This window comes from Manacus vitellinus, unplaced genomic scaffold (genome assembly GCF_001715985.3).
Source record: "Manacus vitellinus isolate BGI_N305 unplaced genomic scaffold, ASM171598v3 scaffold_60_pilon, whole genome shotgun sequence".
NCBI lineage: Eukaryota > Metazoa > Chordata > Aves > Passeriformes > Pipridae > Manacus > Manacus vitellinus.
This window is the reverse complement of record NW_021940687.1, coordinates 2818817-2841073: the sequence shown is the minus strand read 5'-3', so window position 1 is coordinate 2841073 and position 22257 is coordinate 2818817. Positions and strand designations below refer to the sequence as shown.

General features: G+C 46.9%; 1 protein-coding gene across 1 annotated transcript; it reads right to left on the bottom strand.

The window, feature by feature from the left end:
* Positions 1-2764: 2764 nt before the first annotated feature.
* Positions 2765-22257, bottom strand: UBE2G2 (ubiquitin conjugating enzyme E2 G2). The gene is made up of 6 exons (XM_018083152.2): positions 22199-22257; positions 15924-15959; positions 15792-15837; positions 10403-10521; positions 6527-6667; positions 2765-4675 (listed from the first exon to the last, which is right to left on the bottom strand). The coding sequence occupies exons 1-6, from the start codon at positions 22212-22214 to the stop codon at positions 4563-4565; spliced, it is 471 nt and encodes a 156-aa protein (XP_017938641.2). The 5' UTR covers positions 22215-22257; the 3' UTR covers positions 2765-4562.

Genomic DNA, 22257 nt, shown 5'->3' with positions numbered 1-22257 from the left:
CATCGCAACTGCTACCCAGTCCCATCTCGAGGGGTGCAAGCCACCTTCAAAAGCCACCTGGCTGGTTGTCCTGAGGCTGGAAGAGGGGCTGGCAGCCGAGGCAGGACCAGGATCCAGCAGGCTGGGATGGACAGGAAGATCACCAGTGCTGGAGTCTTGGGAAAGGCACAAACCTCCCAGCCATCCCATGCTCCCAGGGGACCACGAGAGCACTGAGCAGGACCACCAAATGTTAACTGGCTTGAGCAATTCCCTCCTCAGTGCTGGGTTTCATCCCTGCAGCACCACAGAGCCTGGCACAGCACTTTGGTGCCTGTGACATCAGATGGGACCTGGCTGCAGGAGAGGGGACACCAGGAACCCTCGCTGGGGCTGGAAGCTCAGGTCCTCAGATGCTAGAGGAATTCTCCAGATTCCTTCACCTTTTCCTCCCTCTGAGACCCCCAGCTATGCCTCCAACTGGCAGCAAGACCCTCAGCATCCCTTTCCTCACACTCCTTCAGCCCTTGAACTTGCTGAAAGGCAGTGATTCTATGATTTTCTTCTTCCTCCAATGGAAATCTGAGAGAGAAGCCACATAGGGCATGTGACCAGTGCCACTTCTCGTCAGGGTAGTGTGGGAACCCCCAGTGCTCATACCTCCATCCCTGCCACTGCCCTGGCTCAGTCACAGCACACACAGCCCCCTGGGGCAGGGGAAGCTGCTGCTTCCAGCCCCTTTCTAGAGCTAAAAGCTGCACCCATCCCATATCCAAGACAATCCCAGTGTAAGCAGCACAGCTGGCACTGGGTATGGACATTTCAGGTCTGTGCTGCTTCTTCTTTCCATTCTCACAGGGGCAAAACACACAGAGCATCCTCACCAAGACACAACTTTGGGAGGACAGCAGGGACCCTCTTGAGAAGCAGAGCTTCCCTATTTCACCCATCCCAAGGCAGCACACCACCTTCCATTCATGATATCGCTCCAGAAAGGCAAAAAAAATGCTGGCAGGGAGCCCGGGGCTGGCTCTGCCCCCAAGCTGCAGCCGTTTCATGTGGTTCCAACGCCTCTCACACTTTCAAAGAGCCACCCGCCTGCACACAGGCACACCAACCCAGTTAATGGATGTCTCACAACCCACTGTGTGTGTTCTGACACAGCCCCTCTGCCAAGGAAAAACAACAGCATGTGTGTGTGGATGTGTGTATATACAAAGGCTTTAAAGAGGACGTTGCTCGCATTTTTACAGCTTTGTTGAAGGGGGTTGGTTTGTTTTCTGTTGTTTTTTGGTTTTGTTTTTTTTTATATATATAAAACCTTAAAGCAAATATAATCCAGAGAACAAGATTCTTTAAAATCTTTCATACTTTACCTGCATGCGTAACACCTGTAGAGCTCTGACACTCCCCAGTGAACGTGTTTTATAATAAGTGTTTCAGGCCAAAAAAAGGCAACTGCTCAGAAAAACGTTGCTACTGGCCAGTACTGCACATGCTGCCAATATGTGTGTTCCTTCAGGAAGGGAGAGGATTAAGCCTTTCAGGAAAGTCTATCCTGGGAGCCACAGGGCAGCTTCACAAGCTTGAACTTTCAGGTGTTCCCTACCTACAATAAGGTGCCTGTACTGTGAGACCCTCTCAGTTGGTCACAGCAGGAGCCCACACACCTCCATTGTGCGAGCTGAACCCTTGTGCTGCATGCAAGGATTCAGTTTATTGTAGAAAAATAAAGGTTTCTTTCTTTCCTGCAAATAAAACAGGGAATCTAGCATGCCAACCACGCTGCCACCTTTAATCCTTTCACAGAATCTCAGACTGGTTTGGGTGAGAAGGGACCATAAAGCCCATCTCATTCCAATCCCCTGCCATGGGCAGGGACACCTTCCACTAGCCCAGGTTGCTCCAAGCCCCATCCAGCCTGGCCTTGAACACTTCCAGGGATGGGGAAGCCACAGCTTCTCTGGGTAACCTGTGCCAGGGCCTCACCACCCTCACAGGGAAGAATTTCTTCCTCAAAGAACATGATAAACAACGAACTCCTTTCAATGAAAAACACTCACAGCTGGTTTCAGCCGAGCAAACAGCCACCACTTAGGACAGTTCTCACCTCAACACCAAGTCCTCTGAGGTGAACTTCTGCCTACATTTTGTCACCTGCAAGACTGCCTGGTAGGCATGTTCACTGGGTGGCTTTAAACACCCGAGTCAGCAAGCCTGCTGCATGCCAGTCACTTAAAAAAAAAGATTTTATTTCTAAACAGAGAGATTTGGGGACTATGGAAATTCTGAGTAGAAACTGGACATCTGAGCAATGTGGTCTAGTGGAAGGTGTCCCTGCCCATGGCAGGGGGTTGGAATGAGATGGTCTTTAAGGTCCCTTCCCAGCCAAACCATTCAGTGATTCTATGATCTAAGTGTCCTTCTCAAATGCAAGGGCTAATATCAGCACATTCCAAATAAATTCACTTGTTGCATGTTCACGAGACCTTCCTAGGCCAGGCACATGGTTATAACAAGATTTTTGCAAGAAACAAACTGCACATCTGCCCGCTGTCAGGTTTTTGCAGTTTTCTTTGAATTACCCACCCACTGCCATCATTAGAGACAAGACATTTGCCTGCAAGGCCAAGCAACAGCAACCATGTCAGCTCCTCCACTGCCCTGAAGTATTCCCCGTGTTTTAACTGGGTTAGAATAAACCCTTCCACTCCTTTGGAGCAAGTATCTTGGCCAGGTGGTTACCCGTGCAAAACACCCACTGCGATACATTTGCGTACACCTATGAAAGGAGAAAATATAATCACTTTATTTTCAGTATACAGACTAAATCCCACCATAAAATCAAGATAATGAGCAAGCACACATGAATAAAACACTCTGCACTTAACCAAACCCCACTTTTGCCACGTCTGCTGAATCCATCGTTGGCCACATGGCCCTTGCAGCTCTCCAGCGTTGTTCCCCAAAGTGGCTGCAGTGCTCCCAGGAGCAATCCTCCCTCTACTTCAATTCAAAAAACGCTCCCAGTTTGTGTAAAGTGCTACATTTTCCTGTATGCCTTGAAATACTAGTTAGGTACAACACTATTTTGTCATCTCTGCTCCCAAGCTATGCCCGGTCCCCCTCCCACCCTTACATCAAAGCAACAATTACTTCTACAAGGAGGTAAAAATCAGCAAGTTGTAGCAATACAAACCCTTCAGAGGTGCAGAACGATGGCACAGTGCAACCTGCACCACGGAGAGCAAGACAGAAACACTGACGAGTTGTACCACGCACATGCACACAACCACCTCTGTAAAGCTTTCTCCACGCTGAGACTCCTTCCATGTCACACGCTCTTCACATTAGAAGAAAACCAGCCCTTCTCAAATTTAGCCCGTTTAAAGCTGCCAACAAAATTGGACTCTGTGTGCTGTCAATGGGCATGTTATTGCTTGTAGTAAATTGAAGATCTGGACCTACACGTGAGATTGGCTTGCAAAGCAGAAAGGTCAGCAGAGGCCCCTCAGCAGTTTTAGGAACTGATCAGCTGGTTTTTCCTGCACCCTTCACATCGGCTACAACACTGCAGTCCAAAACATGCATCGTACCATCCTCGAGAAGACAGTCCCTGTCTTCTCTGGCTCCTATTTAATACGTAAGAGCACTCAGCATAGAGTGTCACAGGTAATTTTAACAAGTTCATCGTGTTCCTCTTCGCTCGTTCACCTGAAAATGGGTGACCTGGGCTGTAACAGCAAAGGCCAGCAGCGCCGAATCCTCTCAAGAGCCACGTGTCACCAGAGGAGGAGCTCACAGAGCTGTCCGGCTGAACCTGGATCCAAGTGTTTCACAATCCAGTCTTTACACCTTGTCCCTCTAACTGAGTGTAAAGTTTACAACTGAGTGTCTTCAAGGAGTAATAAAGCAGCTCTTGGGATTTCTGCTAAGCCAACACTGACTCAAAGGCTCAGTACAAACTCACAGTGTCACACGGGAACACCAGCACCTTCCAGATCCCCAGCCAGTCCTCACAGCTCCCTACATCCTCTCTGAAGTTCCTTTCTTTGCTAACACACCCCAACTATAACCTTGCTTTGCAGCCTCTCCTGCTAACTATACTTTTCAAATCAGATCTGACTGCAAATGCTGCCCTTAACCTAGAGAGTATCATAAAATGGATAGATTATGTTCTGTCTACTACTGCTCCAGATGCAACGCTACCTAAAAAAACACAACTAATTCTTCCAGCAGCTGACCCAAACCAGCACTGCTCTCCAACAGCAAATGGGTGAGGGTGGGCTGCAGATTGCCAAGTCTCCAGGCTTTCCACACCACAAAGTGAGGTAGCAACAAGCAGCCTTTGAAACAGCATTGTCTCTGTATTTTTTCCCTAGCACTGAATCCCTTTTCCACACAGTTTAGCTTGTGAACTAGAGGCTTCTCTGGAGCAGCGGAAGAAAAGAGATGGTAAATAAATAACAAATGATAAGAACTAGGCCAATAGTTTTACAAAGTTTTCCTTTTTGGTACCAGCACTGAGCACTGCTCGTTTCCAGGTGGAGAGAAATACAAAACACTTCAGTCTCTCTGTGAGCTTAAAGTCCGAGTGACTTCTGCACAATCTGCTTGGCAATTTTGTTAAATTGTTCTCTGTCTTCCCGCCACATCTTGGAGGCGTCTACGTTGGCTCCACTTTCATCATTTGGCTCTGAAACAAGAAAGACTGAAAGGTAAGTGGGCAATGGAACAAGACCTCCTTTCTTCTTCAAGAATGCCACTCCCCCGAGGCTTTGACACACTTCTCCTCCTTGGGACTACAGAAACACCACTAAAGAACACCCAGTGATAGCTCCCAGATTCCCAAACAGCTCTGATTTAACTGACCACAAGAGAAAGGATATCACAGCAAGGTCGAGTTTAGGCGAGAAACAAGTGGCAGAGGAAAAGGACTTCCTTTTGTTTGTGCTCCCAGCAGCAGAGCCCCACCACGCACATGGCCAACACAATGGGGCACCCCCAGCGCCGTCAAGGGGTTTTAAAACCGCGCGTTGCTCCCTGCAAAATGTTCTTTCCTGGTTCTGCAGCTTCCCAGACACAAAGCCCCCACAACCAGGCCACCCAAACAGGCTCTGTCACTCACTGAGATGGCTTGTTCTATTAGAAAACAACAAAACAAACCAAGGAAACCCAGAGAATGCTTTCATTTCTGCAACATCTCTCATCTGAGGATTTCGGAGCGCTTTAGAAAGCACATGAAGTGCTGGGGTCAGGGAGGCTCCCCATTAGAAAAGAGGTGAGTGGAAACACAGGACTCATCAGGTTTGTGGGCAGCCTACAGCAGGACACTGTCCCAGGATTACATGAGGCACTGAGACAGAGCACACACTGCCCATTTCCCTTCACACACTAGTCCAAACCCACTCTGGCCCAGTTCATGGCAGGTACCTCAGGCTCACATCCTTCTCAACATGAGATGGTCCACCTGTAAAAACCACTAGGTGTGCAGGTCACCCAGTCTAGCAAACTTGGGCTTATGCTACCTGCAGAGCCAGAGCTGAGAGTTGGCCAGCAGCCTGAAAGAAGCTGATGTTTTAGCCTAATTACTCCAAAGGCCATGGGAAAACAGGATGCACAGGCAGAGAATGAGACCATGTTGACTCCTGCACTTACCAGTCTAGGTAAGGCTGCACCACAAACCAAGCTCTTCGAGGCCATGGGAAGCCCAGCAAGGTACTGTTTGCCTGCACAGCTTCCCATCAGCAGGTTACTATTCCAAAGCTAAAACAGTCCCACGTAGGAATCTGCTGCTTGCCCTTTGATCAGCCTTGCTGCTTCTAAACCCATCTATCCTTCAAACCCAATTCTAAGGGACACGGCTCTGCCCTCTTCAGGCAGTTCAGTGGCTCTGTCCACTATGTGGAAAAGGATCCATCTTTCAGGGAGCTGTACGTGACAGAGCTGATCCATGGCCCTCACTGGATTTAGGAAAAAACATTTAAAAGGCTGCACAAAGAGTTTTTCACCCCAGGTCTCTTCTCAAGAAGCCTTCCCCTGAACCAGAGATGGCAGAGTGGGGCACATTCCCAGGTCAGGAATAACAAAGAGAAATGGAGGGTGCTGGCTTCTGAATCACAGAGGCCATGGGCTCCAGCTTACTGTACTGGTTAGATCTGGTAACACTCCAGCTGCCAAAGCCAAATCCAACACTGGCTCTAATCCACAGCTTTAAGAGCTGAACGGACACCACAGCAAATACAAAGAAGCTTTTGTCCAGGAGCAGGGAACCAGCTGAGCCTCTGGAACCACCTGACCAGCGCCACCAGCTCGGTTGCTGCCAACCTGGAAGGAGAGCCTTGCTGGGAACACCTAGTTACTGATTCAGTCGCATTTTTTTCCAATTCTTTTCAGAAAACTGGTTTATTAATAAATAAATAACAAGGCTTTAAGAACTGTGGTTGCTGTTGAGCAGCTTTACACGTGCTTTGCTCACTTAACAAAGCAAGCAGCAAGAGGCAGCTCCAGCTAACTCAGGACCTGCTGAGAGAACAGCACTGCTCACCTGCCAGCATGCTAACAACTGACAGCAGGATCTTCTCCACGCTCTGCACGGGACTCCACCGCTCTGCGCTGCTCTCGTATCCCATGGGATCATCCCCGGGAGCATGAAGGATAGAGATGCACACTCTCCCATCTGGGTAAACTGAGCAAGAAGTATAGAGGATTGGTTGTTACTCAGTGGAAACACTTGGCTTGTCCAGATCTTTAGCCTTTGTATTGACTGAGGCCAAACCCAGTTTTAAATTTCCCCTTCCAAAGGCAAGAGGACACAAAATCCGAAAGACAAAAATCTTTAAGCAAATCTAACAAACTCCTTCCCCAACAGAAACCTGCTGGGAGCACTGGTGTCATTTAATAACCAGTGACAGGCTCCATGGGAAACATAATAGATGTAGCCTGGTGGAATAAGGCATGGATTTATGCACAGACACAGTTCCAAGCAGGTAACCAGTCCTACTTAAATGGAAGCAAATGCACTGAACACACACTGGAGTCCTCCACTGGACCATGACTGTGAAAATAATTAAGCAAAGGAGGGAAAAGTGTTATGTTAAATACGCTATAAACATAAGTGTGATAAAAAATAAAGTGTTATGCTAAAAACCATAACATAAATATATCATAAAGAATAGAACTGATCTTATTTTGAACATTACTGATATGCAATGAGAAGAATTCCCACAACTTTTTTTTTTTTTACCATTTTGCTTAAAGCTCAGCTGCATTAAAGCATGGGAAACAAGGAAACCTATGAATTAAAAGTTTCAGGCATCTTCCCCTCTACACCTTTAGCACAAGCAAAGTGTCTGCAACAGTACAAGCTGTCTTAACAGAGACTGAACTCTACTGACTTGGTAATAAACCAAACAAAGGTTGAAGAGGAAACACAAAGAGAATACAGTTGGAGACACTGCTCTAGCAACATGGCCTAATTCTGCAGCCTCCCAAGGAAGGACAACTTTAGCCAAGCACTTTAAGTGCTTCAGTTCCTCAGGTGACCAAACCTGTGCCACTGCCAGGGAAGCAAGACAAAACAAAGCAGGAATGACCACTGGAAGCAGCTGTGCTCATTTCCAGTTCCTTCCAATCACCCAGCTATGTCTGCACAAGCCTGTGACACGTAAGCTCTGTGGAAGACTTTTATTTACATCCCCTCCTGCAGCCCCAGGCTGGGGACTGGAGCCAGTCTAGCTGTTGTTGGAAGAGGAGGAAACAGCAGGTGCTAAATCAGCACTTCTTGCAAGTTAGGAACCCACTGGTAGAAGGTGCTTCACTGTGACTCTCCTGTTTCTGTGCAGGGCCTCATTTCAAACAGCAGGAACACAGCGGCACAGTCAAGATGGCAAAGGCTGATTCCAGGAAGACATACTCATCTTCTCCCTCTCTGCTCAGGTGAGATCCCACCTGCAGTGCTGCCTCCAGCTCTGGGGACCTCAACATCAGAAGGATGTGGAGCTGCTAGAACACGTCCAAAGGTGGCTGCAGAGATGCTCTGAGGGCTGGAGCCCCTCTGCTCTGGAGACAGCCTGGGAGAGCTGGGGGTGTTCAGCCTGAAGAAGAAAAGGCTCTGGGGAGGCCTTGGAGTGCCTGAAGGGGCTCCAAACTGACAGAGGGCAGGATTAGGGCAGAATTGGGATATTGGGAAGAAATTCTTCCCTGTGAGGGTGGTGAGGCCCTGGCACAGGCTGCCCAGAGAAGCTGTGGCTGCGCCTCCCTGGAAGTGTCCAATGCCAGGTTGGATGGGGCTTGGAGCAACCTGGTCTAGGGGAAGGTGTCCCTGCCCATGGCAGGGTGTTGGAATGACATGGACTTTCAGGTCCCTTCCAACAATGCCTTCCAATCCCCCCCAACAATCCTATGATCCTTCCATGTCATCGCTCAGTGCTAATGCAAGCACTGCCACTAATCACTACTTTGAAGTTGTCTTCACCAGAGCATCCAAGAAGGTCATTTTAATTTAAGAGAAGATAGCTCAGAGGTGTCTTGATTCCCCCTTCACATAACATCAACTGCAATGATGAGGGAACACAGCAGACTTTTTAAACATTTTCCTTGTAATTTCTCACAGCAGGATGAACAGGCACTGAAGGAACAGAAAAAGCAGAGCTGCAGCCTTTCTGGGTAGAATCAGCCCAGCACAACCCCAGCTGAGAAGAAAGACTCAAGTGCCTACTTCAGGTGAACTAAACTTCAGACTTACAAGACCCAGAGTTTTAAAGAACTGAGCTGACCCCCTAGTATGCTCCAGTTAACCACATGGAAGAAGCACTCATATGTAAAGCCACCCTGTAACACAGAGTCAGGCAGTTTGTGCTTCTCTGCACCCCACTCTTCCTGGCAATGCTGCACACAACGTAGCTGCCAGCAGCAAACCTCAAGGCAAGGCCACAGCAGGAGCTGCAGAGTATTGTGTGGACACGGATTTGCTCACGGAGACCAGTCCTGGCAAGAATTTTGGGTGAATTAGTCCAGCTGGAGCAAGGTGCTGATGTGGCCACACTGCTTCCAAGTGCCAAATGCTGCCCTGCTGCGGACACCAGAGCTCCAGAGGTGATGCCACACTGCCTTAGGCATGTCCACACGTTTCCACCCTGTGACATGCAGGTGTGTCTTCCCCAGGAGAACAGAAAGATGTGGATTAAATGGGCAAGAACCTGCACGAGTGGTGCTTCCAGAAGGGAAGAACAGAACAACTTCACAAAATTGCAAAACTCCTTGGAATAGGACGAAATAAATCGATTCCCAGCTGAAGCTACGACTTGTGTTTTGCAAGTGTGGGAACATCAGCTGGAGAGGAAGCATTAGGCAGGAGGGCAGCATTTGCCTTTTATTGCTCCCAAGTGGCAGAGACCTAACAGCCTAGAACACAGATGCAGCCCACCAAACCTGGGTGATGACAAACAACCTTTACAGAATCCATGTTGATTTAGAAGATGTCATAAGCAATGATTTTACACAGAATTTCAAGGCTGATGCCAGAAGGCAGTGCTCCAGGCTGCAAAGGGGGGGCTTTATGGCTTTTTCATGTCCAAGGCTCAAACCTGTTAGCTGTACTTCTTGTTACTGCAATTACTTCCACTGAAGACTCTTAAGATAATGTTGCCATCACAGAATCGCTAAAGTTGGAAAAGATCTCTGTGATCATGAAGTACAAATGGAATCAGAATTGCAGAGCAAAGGTCAGCAAAGTCTTAATATTAAATGCCCAGCAAATGTGTCGTCTGCTTGGACAGAGCACTCTGTATTTCAGAAAAATCCCATCAGAAATGTTAAACAAACCTGTGACTTCACGCTGCCTGATGAAGCTGCACCCACACTTTGGTGAACATGAACAACTTTTCACTCATTAAAATAACACCACCTAAATACAAGCCACAGAGCAAGACTGAACTAAAGAAGCATTTGGACAATGCTCTCAGGCACATGGTGTGATTCTTGGGGTGTCCTGCACAGGGCCAGGAGTTGGACTCAATGATTCTGATAGGTCACTTCCAACCCAGTATATTCTATGATTCTATGACTGGAAAGAGCCTGTATTAATTCACTAAGTCTCACATCATGTATAGAAGATTCAGCTGTAGATTCAGCTTTATCCAATAGTTACAAGTATACCCAGAATTATCTTAAAGGCAGTGAATTTTTTGGAATCCTTACTGGACTGTTAAGAAGCAAAAGGTTTACGAGGAGTAATGTGATTAACAGAAAAGGACCCTAAACCAGAGAAAAACTGGACAGCTGAGTGCTGCTGCTGCCAGGCCAAGGCTGGAAAGGGAGAGAACCACCCCCAGGAAGGACACCAGCTCTCCTGCTGCACAAATTTGTTTTTAAAGTGCACAAGCAACCCACTCCCCTGTGCATCCTGCTGCATCAGACTCACTGTTGGGATGGAACATCTCGCACGTGAACCTCATCTTCGGAGGACTCAACGGGTAGTCGAGTGGAAAGCTCAGGATAGCAGGGAAAACACCATACTCAAAACAGGTGTCTTCAGGACCCCTAGAAACAGGTAAAACGTTATTCGCCAGTTTTAAGCAGCTCTTTCACCCAAATTCTTGTCTAAATGAGATGTCTGAAGCTTCAGTTAGATCACCCTCTCTGGGAAACAAAGAGTTAACGTGCTCTTACCCCACACCTCATAAACTTAAATCCAAATACAAGGCTTGGGAGGCAAGGGGGAAATCAAAGCCTGCACACTAAATTACTAGGAAGGTCACAACACTGTTTAATTAGCAGGGTGTGTCTGGATATAATTGGAGTATCTGGCTCCAAGGCATGTTCCAGGATTTGAGCGTCTGCACGTCAAGAGAAAGCAGAGGCAGGTGTGGGACTCCTCTGCCTTTGAAGATACTGTTATGCTGCACAAGACAGAGATGTCAAATGCTGCAGCTCAAAAATAAATTATAAGCCTCACAGAGATCCCAGCTGCCAGTCTAGAGAACAACCACACAAACATTTATCGCTGTCTGATGCAGAAAACACAGCGAGGATTTGCAAAAATAAAAACAGAGCCCTGAGACCATAATTGCCAGAGGAGATGCAGGACAACAATGTGTCTTTGCAGATTTCAGGTATTGAGTTTGTCCTCCCTCGAGTGCATGTGGAGAACAAATGGCTTCACCAGGGTTCTTGTAGAAACATTTCCTTATTGTGTTCCACATCTAGTTCAAAGTGCAGTCGAGTTGAGAACATGAAGACAACTATTTTACCCTGCCTGTATAAAACACTTTTGAAAAGTGAGCAGAAAAAAAAGTTTATTGGCCATGATCTATTCAAACTTGATGAACCATCTGGAAGTTGTAACACAAACATGATTTCCCCTGACTGGAAAAATGACGAAATAAGCTTCAGCACCGAAAATCGTGGCCAGGGAAACCTCATCTATTTAGTAAAAAGCCCTTCAAACAAAGGTTCTACTGACTGGGAAATAAGGTTTAGGAATATATTCATGCCTCCCCCTCCCAATCCCCATTCCCTGTGCCAGAAAGAACATTAAAAGTTCAAGGATTCCTAACAATGAAGACAGCCATTGATAACCTAGAGAAAAAGAAAACCAAGAGCAGCAAATCCTAAAGCCTTACGAAACTCACTGTCTCAAACTTTGGGACTCAAAAGACTTGGCTGGTAGATAAACACAACAACTATGTGATTTAAACCTGAACATTGACACTGGCAGGTAAGATAAGAGAAATGCATCAATAGTCTGCAAGAATGAAAGCTAAATTGTCTCAGCCACTTTGTTCCCTTTCCGGCCTTTTCCCTAAATTTAGCTGGGATTCAATTCACATCTGAGAGTAAACTGAATGCATTTTTTCATGACCATTTTAATTCCAGCTGCATTTTAAAGGCTTATTGTTGAACTTCTGAGAGTATGTACATACAGGCATTGAAAAGCTGGTGGGTGTCTTATGTTCTGTTTTGAGAGCAAACCCACAGCCTTGAGGGCTCTTCTGTCAAATAGGCTCAAAACCCAACACACTCCATTTTCGGCCCTGCTTTTGTTTTAGCCACTCAGCGCTGCCAGGATCAACTTCAAAGAAATTATTAAAGTTAATCCAAGACAGCATTTGCAGCTACAAAACTCTCAGCATTTGAACTTAACAGCATCACTTTCAGCTCAAAAAGGACATCAGCAGGGCCTGGGAGGTAAGAGCAAGGCAGCTTCTGCAATCACCCCCCTGCTCTGCAGTGATTCCACAGCTGACTTTAAGCGTGAAAATGAGAAACTCTGACCTCCACGAGCCAGCTATTACTCAGGCAAGGGGCTGAAAAGGGTGGTGGGTATCTGCCAAAATAAGAGGGAAAAGTGCCTTGACGAGGACAGCTCATGGGGATTGTTTAGTCTGGAGAAAAGGAGGCTCTGGGGGATCTTCTTGTTCTTTACAACTCCCTGACAGGAAGGTCAAGCGAAATGAGGCTCTGCTCCCAGGGAACAAGAGACAGGACAAGAGGAAACGGCCAAAAGTTGTGCAGGGGAGGTTTAGATTGGGTATCAGGGAAAATTTCTCCCCTGAAAGGGTGGTCAGGCGCTGGCACAGGCTGCCCAGCACAGCGGTGGAGTCACCATCCCTGAAAGTGTTCAAAAACACGGAGATGTGGCACATGGGGACATGGCTTAGTGGTGGATTTGGCAGTGCTAGGGGAAAGGTTGGACATGATGGTCTCAGGAGTCTTTTCCAACCTTAATGATTCCGTGATTCTTAATTCTATAATCACAGCTTCAAATACATTTGTAAAGGGCTTATTTGTAAAAAGATAACTGGAAAAAAGGCCAAACCCCACAATCATGAGGTGCCCAAAAGAGGAACGGAGACAAAAGTCATAAGCCTAATTATAGCTCTAATTACCTTTCTAGACAGCTTTTTGAAAAGTTGACTTCAGTTTACATTGTTTAGTTTTCAAGCAATCTTTAGGTTAATAAAGTTCTTAACAATCGTGTGGTTTTGTGTCTTTTGGGGATAAACTGTAACAGCAACACACACTTGTACATGGCAACTGGAGAGGGCAAAACTCGGCCTTGAAATGTTAAATCCATGAAAATGAGACAGCCTGAAGTACCTCACACAGCGCTAAGGAATTGGGCAGCATAAGGCAAACTCTCCTGAAACGCTGTTGCAAAGATCTGACTTTCAGAAATACTCCCCACCTCTGCTGTTCAGAAAGGTTTCCACGTGGTATTTTCAGCTCTTGATCTATTACACTCATTTTGGGAGTGTAAGAGCTGTTCTGTCCTTCAGACATGTCAATACAGCCTTAACATTTATATGTCTCACATTCCTCCAGCACTGCTGCTGCGGGCAAGAACACTGGAAATACAAATTATTACTTCCATTATTTAAAAAGACATTATTTTATCTCTGAGCCAAGTTCTTACATCAATCTGTGTAACATTGCCCAGCCCACCTCTGAACTGATAAATGAGAGATGTCTTTTCTCTCCTAGGTCCCTTTTTTTAAATTTATTTGCCATTACGTGTGCTCTAGCTTTATATAAATTGGGTGAAGGAAAAAAGTATTCTGTTCTTTTCACTATCACGTTACTTAGATTTTGCACATCATCCGTCTGAAAATCTGAAGCCAGCTTTACTCTAATTTCCTCATCTGCACACCTCTCATTCCCAGAATCTCATACAGCACATTTGAGATTACAAAACACTGGAAGAGACCACCACAAATACAAACAAGAGGTGTAGCTTGCTTTCCAAAGGTATGCAAACACTGCTGCTAACAGGGCTTGTAAAGAGATGAAAGTAACCAAACGTGTTTAGGGTAAACATGTTTCTATTGTACCACAGCTTCAGAATTGAGCAGATCTTAAAATATAACTTGATTATGACACACACACAATACAGAAACCAAAATGAAAGCACCTCCTCCACCTCTCATTTTACGCTGACAAAGACCTGAAGCTCAACACTCAGCACTTTAAAGGGCTTTCAAGTCTGCAAGCAGCAACTTCATTCTTCAGGAACATTATGGGAAATATGAAAAAGTACTGTCTAGGCTAAACCAAAGCTCTACTCAGCCACACAGCCTCTGCTAAGAGAAAGTACCAAGAGGCAGGAATATTCCAAGAAGTGCATTAAATCCTCTGGGATTTCCACTCCCAGCAATGCACAGCTGTCTGGCCTGCAGTCTGGCACATTACAAAGCACATGTGCTGACTATGCCACTCGCAGAAAGAGAAGGCATAAGACCCTGCAGCCAAAATCTTTGGTGTCAGGCAACAACCAACCTATTTCCATGCCAAGTGTTTAATTTCAGGGGACTGAGCTACCAGGAAGCACAACCTGTTATCCCAGGAGAAATCGCTGCACATAAGCAGAGGCATTTGCCAACTCTTCCCATCAATGAGCAAACAAGCAGTGGTAATCCAAACCTCCACTTACCAAGGCCTAAAATAACTCAGAGGCTCCTGCTTGCCATACAGCAGGATCACCCACACAGCTTGTGTGGAACAGGGGATTCGCTGCAGCCCGGGATGCTTTTGTATTGGTTGTGTGCCTGAGCCCAAGAGACAGAAACCTTGTTTTTCATCCCTAGACAATACACTCCCAGCAAACCCAGCTAGGAAAACTCTGCCACCCACGCCAGCTGAGAATCTCACCAGTCAGCACTGGTGGTTGCAGGGAAAACCTGCCCAGAGCCCAGTGGGGACAGAGCGAGTGGGGCCACGGCCAAAACCTGCTGCCCTGAGTCCTCCAGGACCCCCCAGCCCTGGCTGAAGGAAAGGAAATCACCAATTCTTACCAAAGGAATCCTGAAATACAGAGCTGGGATCTACCCCAATAACAGACCATCAGATTCAAGATGAACTTAGTGGTTTAAAGCTTCTTCCTCCTCTAATTGTGTAGCATTTGCATAAACTGTCACATGTGAGTGACAAAGGTCTCCTTTCTTCTCCTCTGCCATTTTAGAACTTCATTTTGTAAAAAACACAAGTTATTCCACTTATTCAAAGTTCCCAAAAGTACAGCATGACTAAGAGTACAAGAAAGAGGTAAGACAAGTCCCAAGACACTGGTCAGGAAGATTTTGTCTTTTCATGGCTAATTTTGCTACCAACAACCATACCCATCAGCTGGGGAGTGGAAGGGACAGAACACAGTTTTTTAAAGGAGTCTTTGCCACCCCCAAAACACAACAGGTTTTTCAGAGCTATTCACCAAAAGAAGAGCTTTCTATACAGAACCACTGCACTCAACTCTTCACAGCACCAATCTATTCATGAAGTTTAAAGAATTACAAAATATTTTTTTATTTAACTATGAATAGTTTTTCAGATCAAAACCTTTCAATTTTTCTAGAAAAAAGACTGGATAGTAAGTAAACTAATTCTAGACATTGATTTTTTTTTTCTCCTGTCACTAATAATCTGTGTATTTTGCTCCACTTAAAATCTGCCCTGCATCTGCAGTTAAACAATGTCCCAACAGCTCTGTGATCTACAAGCAATTTGTTGTTTCCTACAGCGTTTGTAAATGTAACACACAGTCAAGGGAGCCCAAATGAGGATCCCTGAAAAATTTGCAAGCTTATTATTATGACACCTGTACAACAAGTTGTACTTTTCACCAATGCTGTCTCTATCATCCTGGTTAAAATCCAAATATAACTCCCTGTTTAGGTAAGAGAAGGAATTCCCAGCCAAGGCAGGCCAAGGCTGATGTCATACAGAACTGATAGTAATTTTTTTTACATTCTTGGTCTCCTAGAAGCTAATCACAGCATGCAACTGCTGATTTCAGACACAAAACAATATTAACTCACATGATCAGGGCTTCCCATTCGAAGAAGTTCTCTTCGTTCATGGGACCTGTGAAACAAAACAGAGCAATGCTCAGTGCCACCTGGACACAAGGTTACAGCTCCAGAGGGCACAAACCCCCCTCGGCTCCTCACCTGCCACGATCCCTTCAGGGGGGTTCAGGGTCAGCTCTGTGAAAACAGAAACACAAGGAAGGTTAAGGTGACCTGTGAGCCTGAGTGAGCATTTTGGGTGGTGTTTGCTTTGGCCACAGCTCAGCACAGAGGCCCCACCACCAAACACCTTTGGAGAACAGCTTGGGGATACCATGGGAGGAATCTCCTGGCCATGCTTCACTGAGCAAAACTTCACATCCAGGAGACCCAGGATCCCACCGCTGACAATTTAACTGCTACATGCAAGACAAGTTTTATAGACAAAATTATCTGGCACTTTGGGCTTCTTCAGCCTCCCAGAATTAGTCTTAGAATCACAGAGTTGTTTAGGTTGAAAAAGACCTCCAGGGTCATCGAGTCCACTATCTTCCCAGGGGCAACAATTTAAAAATGAGAGGGAAAACAAAAACTCTCCACAGAGCCTGAGAAACACCCCCCTCTGGGACCTCTGTGGTATCTGCAAGTACAAACTCAACAGCCTACAAAGAGGCTGTATTACTGTGACCTCTGTGCACCCATTCAGGTTTGATGCACTTCAGTACAAAACCCAGAATGACACAAAAGCAGGAGAAGCAGAGATATTCACACAATAACCTCTGGCATCAGCCCCCCATTTCAAGCCTGGTGAAGCCCAGTAACACCATGTGCTGATAAAAGAGCAACCAGGTTTTCTCCTGTCTAGTGGAATGACCATCAACTTCCAGTTTCTGATGTCCTGTAGGGTGGCAGCAGCAGGGGAGGCACAGTTCAGCTGCACACAGGCAACCAGTGGCCTGCAGTCCCGGGGGTTCAACACCAGCCCCACAGTCCTGGTGGGTCAGCCAGTGGGACTGGTGGCAGGAGGTGACACTCCCAGCTGCTTTCCCAGCACACTGTTTCCTAACCAATGGCCTGTGGAGCACCAGTAGCCTGTAACATAGAACACAGCCACAAGAACCACGATGCTCATTCCCACGCAGGAAAACGAGCAGGAACATGGACCCAGGCAACATGGGAAGTCACAAACCAACAAATGAAATGATTGACCTAATTTCTGTTAGGCTGTAGGTGAAAACTGCTGCATGGAACAGATTTCTGTCTTAGAACAGCTCCTTTACTGTAGGGTTCAAAGATGTGCCAAGATGCATTGACAGGAGAGACCGTGAAACTCTCCTGTTCCCTCAGGTTGCCCTTAACCTTGGCACAGCCCTCTCTGAAGTTCCAAAGCCCAGAAGCCCCAGACTGAAACTCAGCCTTACGGTTTCCCACAATGTCCTGACATTCAGGGACAGGTTTTTCCAGCTTCACAGTGGGTCTCCAGCAGCTTTTACTGTTGATGCTTTTAGACAGAAAGAGGGAGATGTCAAACCCAGGAGCTCCCGGAATCATTTTGCTCCATCTTGTGGTTCTCTCTAAGAAAATCCCTCTGATGTTTCCCATGATTTCCCTGGAAAAGCCAGCAGCACCTGTGTATCCCCTGTGGTGGCAGCCAAGCAGAGGTGTGCCATACAGCTCTCCATTCCAACAAAAACCAGGGCAGTGGGCCAAAACCCTCAGAGCAAAGGGTCTTCATGAGATCACAGGTTCAATTCTCCACTTCCTTGCTCAGCTCTCCCCTTGGAGAAAGAGGTTTCCATTCTTAAGGATCGGGCAAAGTGAGAACTGGGCAGTCAGGGGCACAAGAGGTTTGATTTTGAGTGGCTGCTGCTACACCTGGTCATTGAGAAAGGAAAAACCTCTTTTCCACAGGGATGGTCACATCCTACCCAGTGATTTCTCTAAAGCTGTTCAAAGGGAAACTCCAAGCACAGTTTTTGGAGCTGCACAGCATGAACTGCTGGGATCTGACACAGCATCAGCTGCTTCAGGCTCACCAGACCCTCCAAAAATGGAATGTTAGGGGGTAGTTTTTCCAATTATTTATACATGAGCAGCAAAAAGCAGTGAAAGGCTAAAACAAATGCTCAGATCAAAAGCAGAATGACTCTGACAGACCAGCTAGGCCAAACAGTCTCCCTCAGTGAAGAGATTTTCTCTAATATCCAATCCAAACCTCCCCTGGTGCTACGTGAGGCTGTTACCTGGGAGCAGAGCCTGACTCCCACCTGGCTCCCCCCTCCTGTCAGGGAGTTGTAGAGAGCCAGAAAGTCCCCCTTGAGCCTCCTTTTCTCCAGGCTGAGCCCCCCCGGCTCCCTCAGCCACTCCTGATGAGAGTTGTGCTCCAGACCCTTCCCCAGTTCCATTACCCTTCTTTGGATAGCAAGGAGCTGAGCCCTCTGCCCAGGCTAAGCATGGACAGTATCCAACAGAAGGCACTGACAGGGAAAATACAGATCCTGAAGCTACACCTACTACTGTAGAGAGGCAGCTTGCCCAAACTTGATGCAGCAGCTAGCTCTTTGGGGCAGGCAAAGAAGAGTTTGGGTTGGAAGGACCTTCACACTCATCAAGTTCCATCCCCTGGGATGGGCAGGGATGTACCACCTGGAGCCAAGGATGCATGTTAGGAGGAGTCATCCCCCCTGCATCCAGCGCTGTAATAAAGTAAAACCTGCTTCTAATACTACCACTGGTGTTAAGGAGTTTTATTCCTTAACTGTAGGAATAAAACTCCTGCAGAGTATGCACACGAGCAGAAATGTCCCACTAAGAGGTTCTGAGAGGTTGCTGAGGATGACTTAATTTGCAAAAAAGAATAAAACAGCAAGCCAAGAAAGGAATCAGCTTTGAAAGAGATAAAGGGGAAAGCCAGGAAAGTTGTTGCTTGTAAGCTCAAAACAGCTGACACTACAGAACTGTGATGCTTCTATTGGGAACGAGGGGCAGATCTGGTGCACAATCAACACCTTTCATTTCACTGCCCTTTGTGGAGTCATTATCAGCCAATTCCACCCGGGAGACTGTTCTCAGGAAAACTGAAAACACACCTTCTTGTTAAAGGTCTTAATAAAGAGACTGATCACATCCTGATAAGAGAAGTTCAACAGTATGTTTTTTTTCTGAAAGCTGCACCTAATTTAGGTACCTCCAAGGGGATTAAAAACCCGGGGACTCGGGAAATTAAGGGCCTGCTCACTGCCCTATCTGAAAACATCTGGACTGAGACACTTGAAAAGGGCCAGTTTTCTTCTGGCTCCACAGAACTCTTCCCAAGCAATAAGGATGGGAAGCACTCACTGAAGCGCTGCCAGGTTCAGAAGATGTATAATTCCCGTGAATTCTCAAATCTCACAACATAAATCTCGTATTTTTAACCCGACAGCACTCCCAAAGATACCTGTTGGCATTACAATCTACTGCTCTATTGCCTGTTTGTACCAGGAAGGAAATACAGGGCATACAACCAGGCACAATAGTTCTCAGGTCTCTAGAGATCTGACCTAATTCTTCCAAAGTAACCCACTTTAGATTTGAAATTTCAGCCAGTGTAAGATATCTTCAAGATCCTGCAGCCAGGAAGCAGTAAACTTTCCATCTCTTTAACTCTTGTAAATACAAGCTGCTACTGAGAGACTAATATCAGGCCTTAATACTATTACACATCTAGAATTAACAACAGACTCTATAAAAATAACAGACAAAACCCAACAGACTCCAATAAAAATAATGCCCTTTTTTATATCTGATTTTTTGGAATGCTTTAGCCAAATCAGTTCTGGTAGAGTAGATAATAAATATGAGGCAGAAAAAAGCCAAACATGCAAACAAAGATCTAAATGAGGACAAAAAAATGAATCCACATGATGTGGCTGCCCACACCCATCATCCCTTTCTTTTTCTAAAGGAAAGAAAACCAGAGCAATTTCACAGCCTCTCACAAAATGGAATAATGTATTTGGGCTCTGACAGGTAGAAACTCCTCACAGTGTCAAGCATTTTTCACATAAAGCAACAATAAATACATATTATATAAAGATTTAAGCGTGTGCACACACGCACAGAGAAAATCAAAGACCAAAACTGAAAAAGAAAAGGAAAGAATTGGAAGTCTGGCAAGCAAAATACATCCCCCAGCAAGGGACTGACTGCCAAACACCTCTGTCATGACTAGAAGTAACTGAAGAGGAGAGAGAGAAAGGAGAAAGAGGGAAAGTAAAAGATTGTGTTCACCAATTTCTACAAAGACTGAAAACCACCTTCATGTTCACATTCACCCAGTGCCTGCATCCACACCAGCAACTCACATCACTGGGGGAGAATGGAAAGTTCACACAAAGCTGAACCTCAGACTACAGCTCAGTCCCAAGGCAGGGCTTGCTCTTTTTCTGCAAAAAGGGGCAGCAGAACTGCTCACGACCAGGAACTGTTTCTGTTCTTCAAAATAACTTTTGCTGAAAATCTGCACAGGGCGTGACAGCTTCTGAAGAGCTATGACTCACTGCCAGCCTTTTGTGAAACACTGGGGGGGGGGGTTTAAGCCAGCCTTGATTCTGGGGTCTGTAGCAGGGTTTGAGGTGCTCAAGGAAGGTAACAACCCAGAAAAGGCACGTGCAGCACAGGAAAATCCAGGCAGCAACAGACACCAGAACGTCTGGATAACTGCACTGCTGCAACTTGGGTTTCCAGAATTCAAAGCACTATGCAGTCAGTCACATTAATTTTTCACAATACTGTATTGGAGGTGGGAAAGTGTTTCTAAAGGCAGATCACAGATCAAACATTATCTCAGTTCATGACTAGTGTTACCCTGGGAAACCAGGCAGAGAAGATTCACCTCATGTCTGTCTGTGGCATTAAGTAATTTTTCTGATGTCCTTTATTATAATTTTTTTCCTAAAGATTTCATTCATACAAGACACTCCAGTCAGATCTCTGAGTCTCTCTCAACAACAAAGGATCAAAAATGCTTTTTGGGACTGAGGGGATTGATGCAAGAGAACAGACAGAAGCAGAGCCAAGTCTGTCTGTGGTTGTTTTTCAGGTCAGTGCCTCTGGATCACAAGGGAAAATGCAGATTTCTAGGACACACAGGCTTTGCCCACACACCCACGGGGCTTGCCCACCACTCCCAGCTGTCAGTGTCACCCCCTGAGTGGGGGGAGCCTGGCCCCCCAAACCCCTGTGTGACAGCTCAGCTTACAGACCTGTGCTCTGGGAACAGGCATGCTGTTGGCAGGGAACGTGTGCCTATAAATACTCTGTTTTACTCAGGCTGGAATCTTCCACTAAACCATGGCAGAGAGAGAAACAACTGCCTGTCCCTGGACAGTCTGGGGACTGCAGTAAGTGACCTTCCCCAGAGTAGGAGAACAGTTCTTAAAGCCCAGCTCCCTCCTTCCCCACCAAACACTTTGTTTCTGCATTTTAATTCCTTTCCATAATAAATAAAAGGCAGAGCATCAGAGCCCAAAAGCAAGGAGTTAAACAAACAAATATTTCTTGCCAACAGAAGGCGCCTTCGGACACCTCTCAAGCTCACCAGGGAGCAGATGATTCATCCCAGGAGAAGTGGGATTCCCAGGGGGACCCAGTCCCTGCTCCCTGTGGGGGGCTGGTCTGGATCACTGCTTTCCACCTCCTGCAAGTCACATCTCACGCTGATTTTTAAACAAACAAGCAAGTCTATGTCCTTGATCACTACATTCGAGTTTAAATGCTCTTACTAACCACTTCTGTTAAGGACAACATCCCAGAATTGTTTGGGTTGGAAGAAACTGCAAAGATCATCTCGTTCCAAACCCCAGCCATGGGCAGGGACACCTTCCACTACACCAGGTTGTTCCAAGCCCCGTCCAACCTGGCTTTGCACACTTCCAGGGATGAGGCAGCCACAACTAGAACGTATCTATCCTGGCAAACACCTCTAATGATCTTTGAGATAAGGAAGCTCTGCAACAGAGACTTTCCACATCCGGAAAATCTTAACAGGGAAGAGCATGAAAGTAACTGGCCACTTGCCCAGGGTTGCCAGCCTCGCCCATGACTAAGCTCCTGGAGCCGCGGAGTGCCCGATGTGTCACCCGCACACCGCCCGCCCCCCGTGCCCCGGGGCACGGGCTGTGTCCCGCCTGCGAGAGGGGCCGCGGTGCCGGGCGTGCCCCCCTTCGGCACAGCTGCTCCCTCAAAGGCCGCGGCTGCCCGGTGCTCGTAACCGCATCACCCCCCGCCCCGGGGGCTCCGGAGGACGCGGGGAGGGCCCTGCAGCCGTGGGGCCAGGGGCAGGAAGGCCGCGGCCTGGCCTGGCCTGCCCCGCCACCGCCCCGCGGGCCCTCCCGGGCTGCGGGAAGGATCCCGGCAGGAGGGGCAGCGCGGGAAACCCAGGGAGCGCGACTCACGCTTGTACTCGGCCATGAGCCGCTTCCGCGCGTCCGCAATGGGCGCGGCGCCGCCGCGC

Bases quoted from the DNA above. Each gene is read 5' to 3' on its own strand.
- UBE2G2 (XM_018083152.2), bottom strand. The intron at 15,838-15,923 runs GTGAGGAGCCGA...TTTGTTTCACAG, and splicing joins CCCTGAAGGGATCGTGGCAG to GTCCCATGAACGAAGAGAAC. The intron at 6,668-10,402 runs GTGAGTCTGATG...CTTCTTGCTCAG, and splicing joins CGAGATGTTCCATCCCAACA to TTTACCCAGATGGGAGAGTG.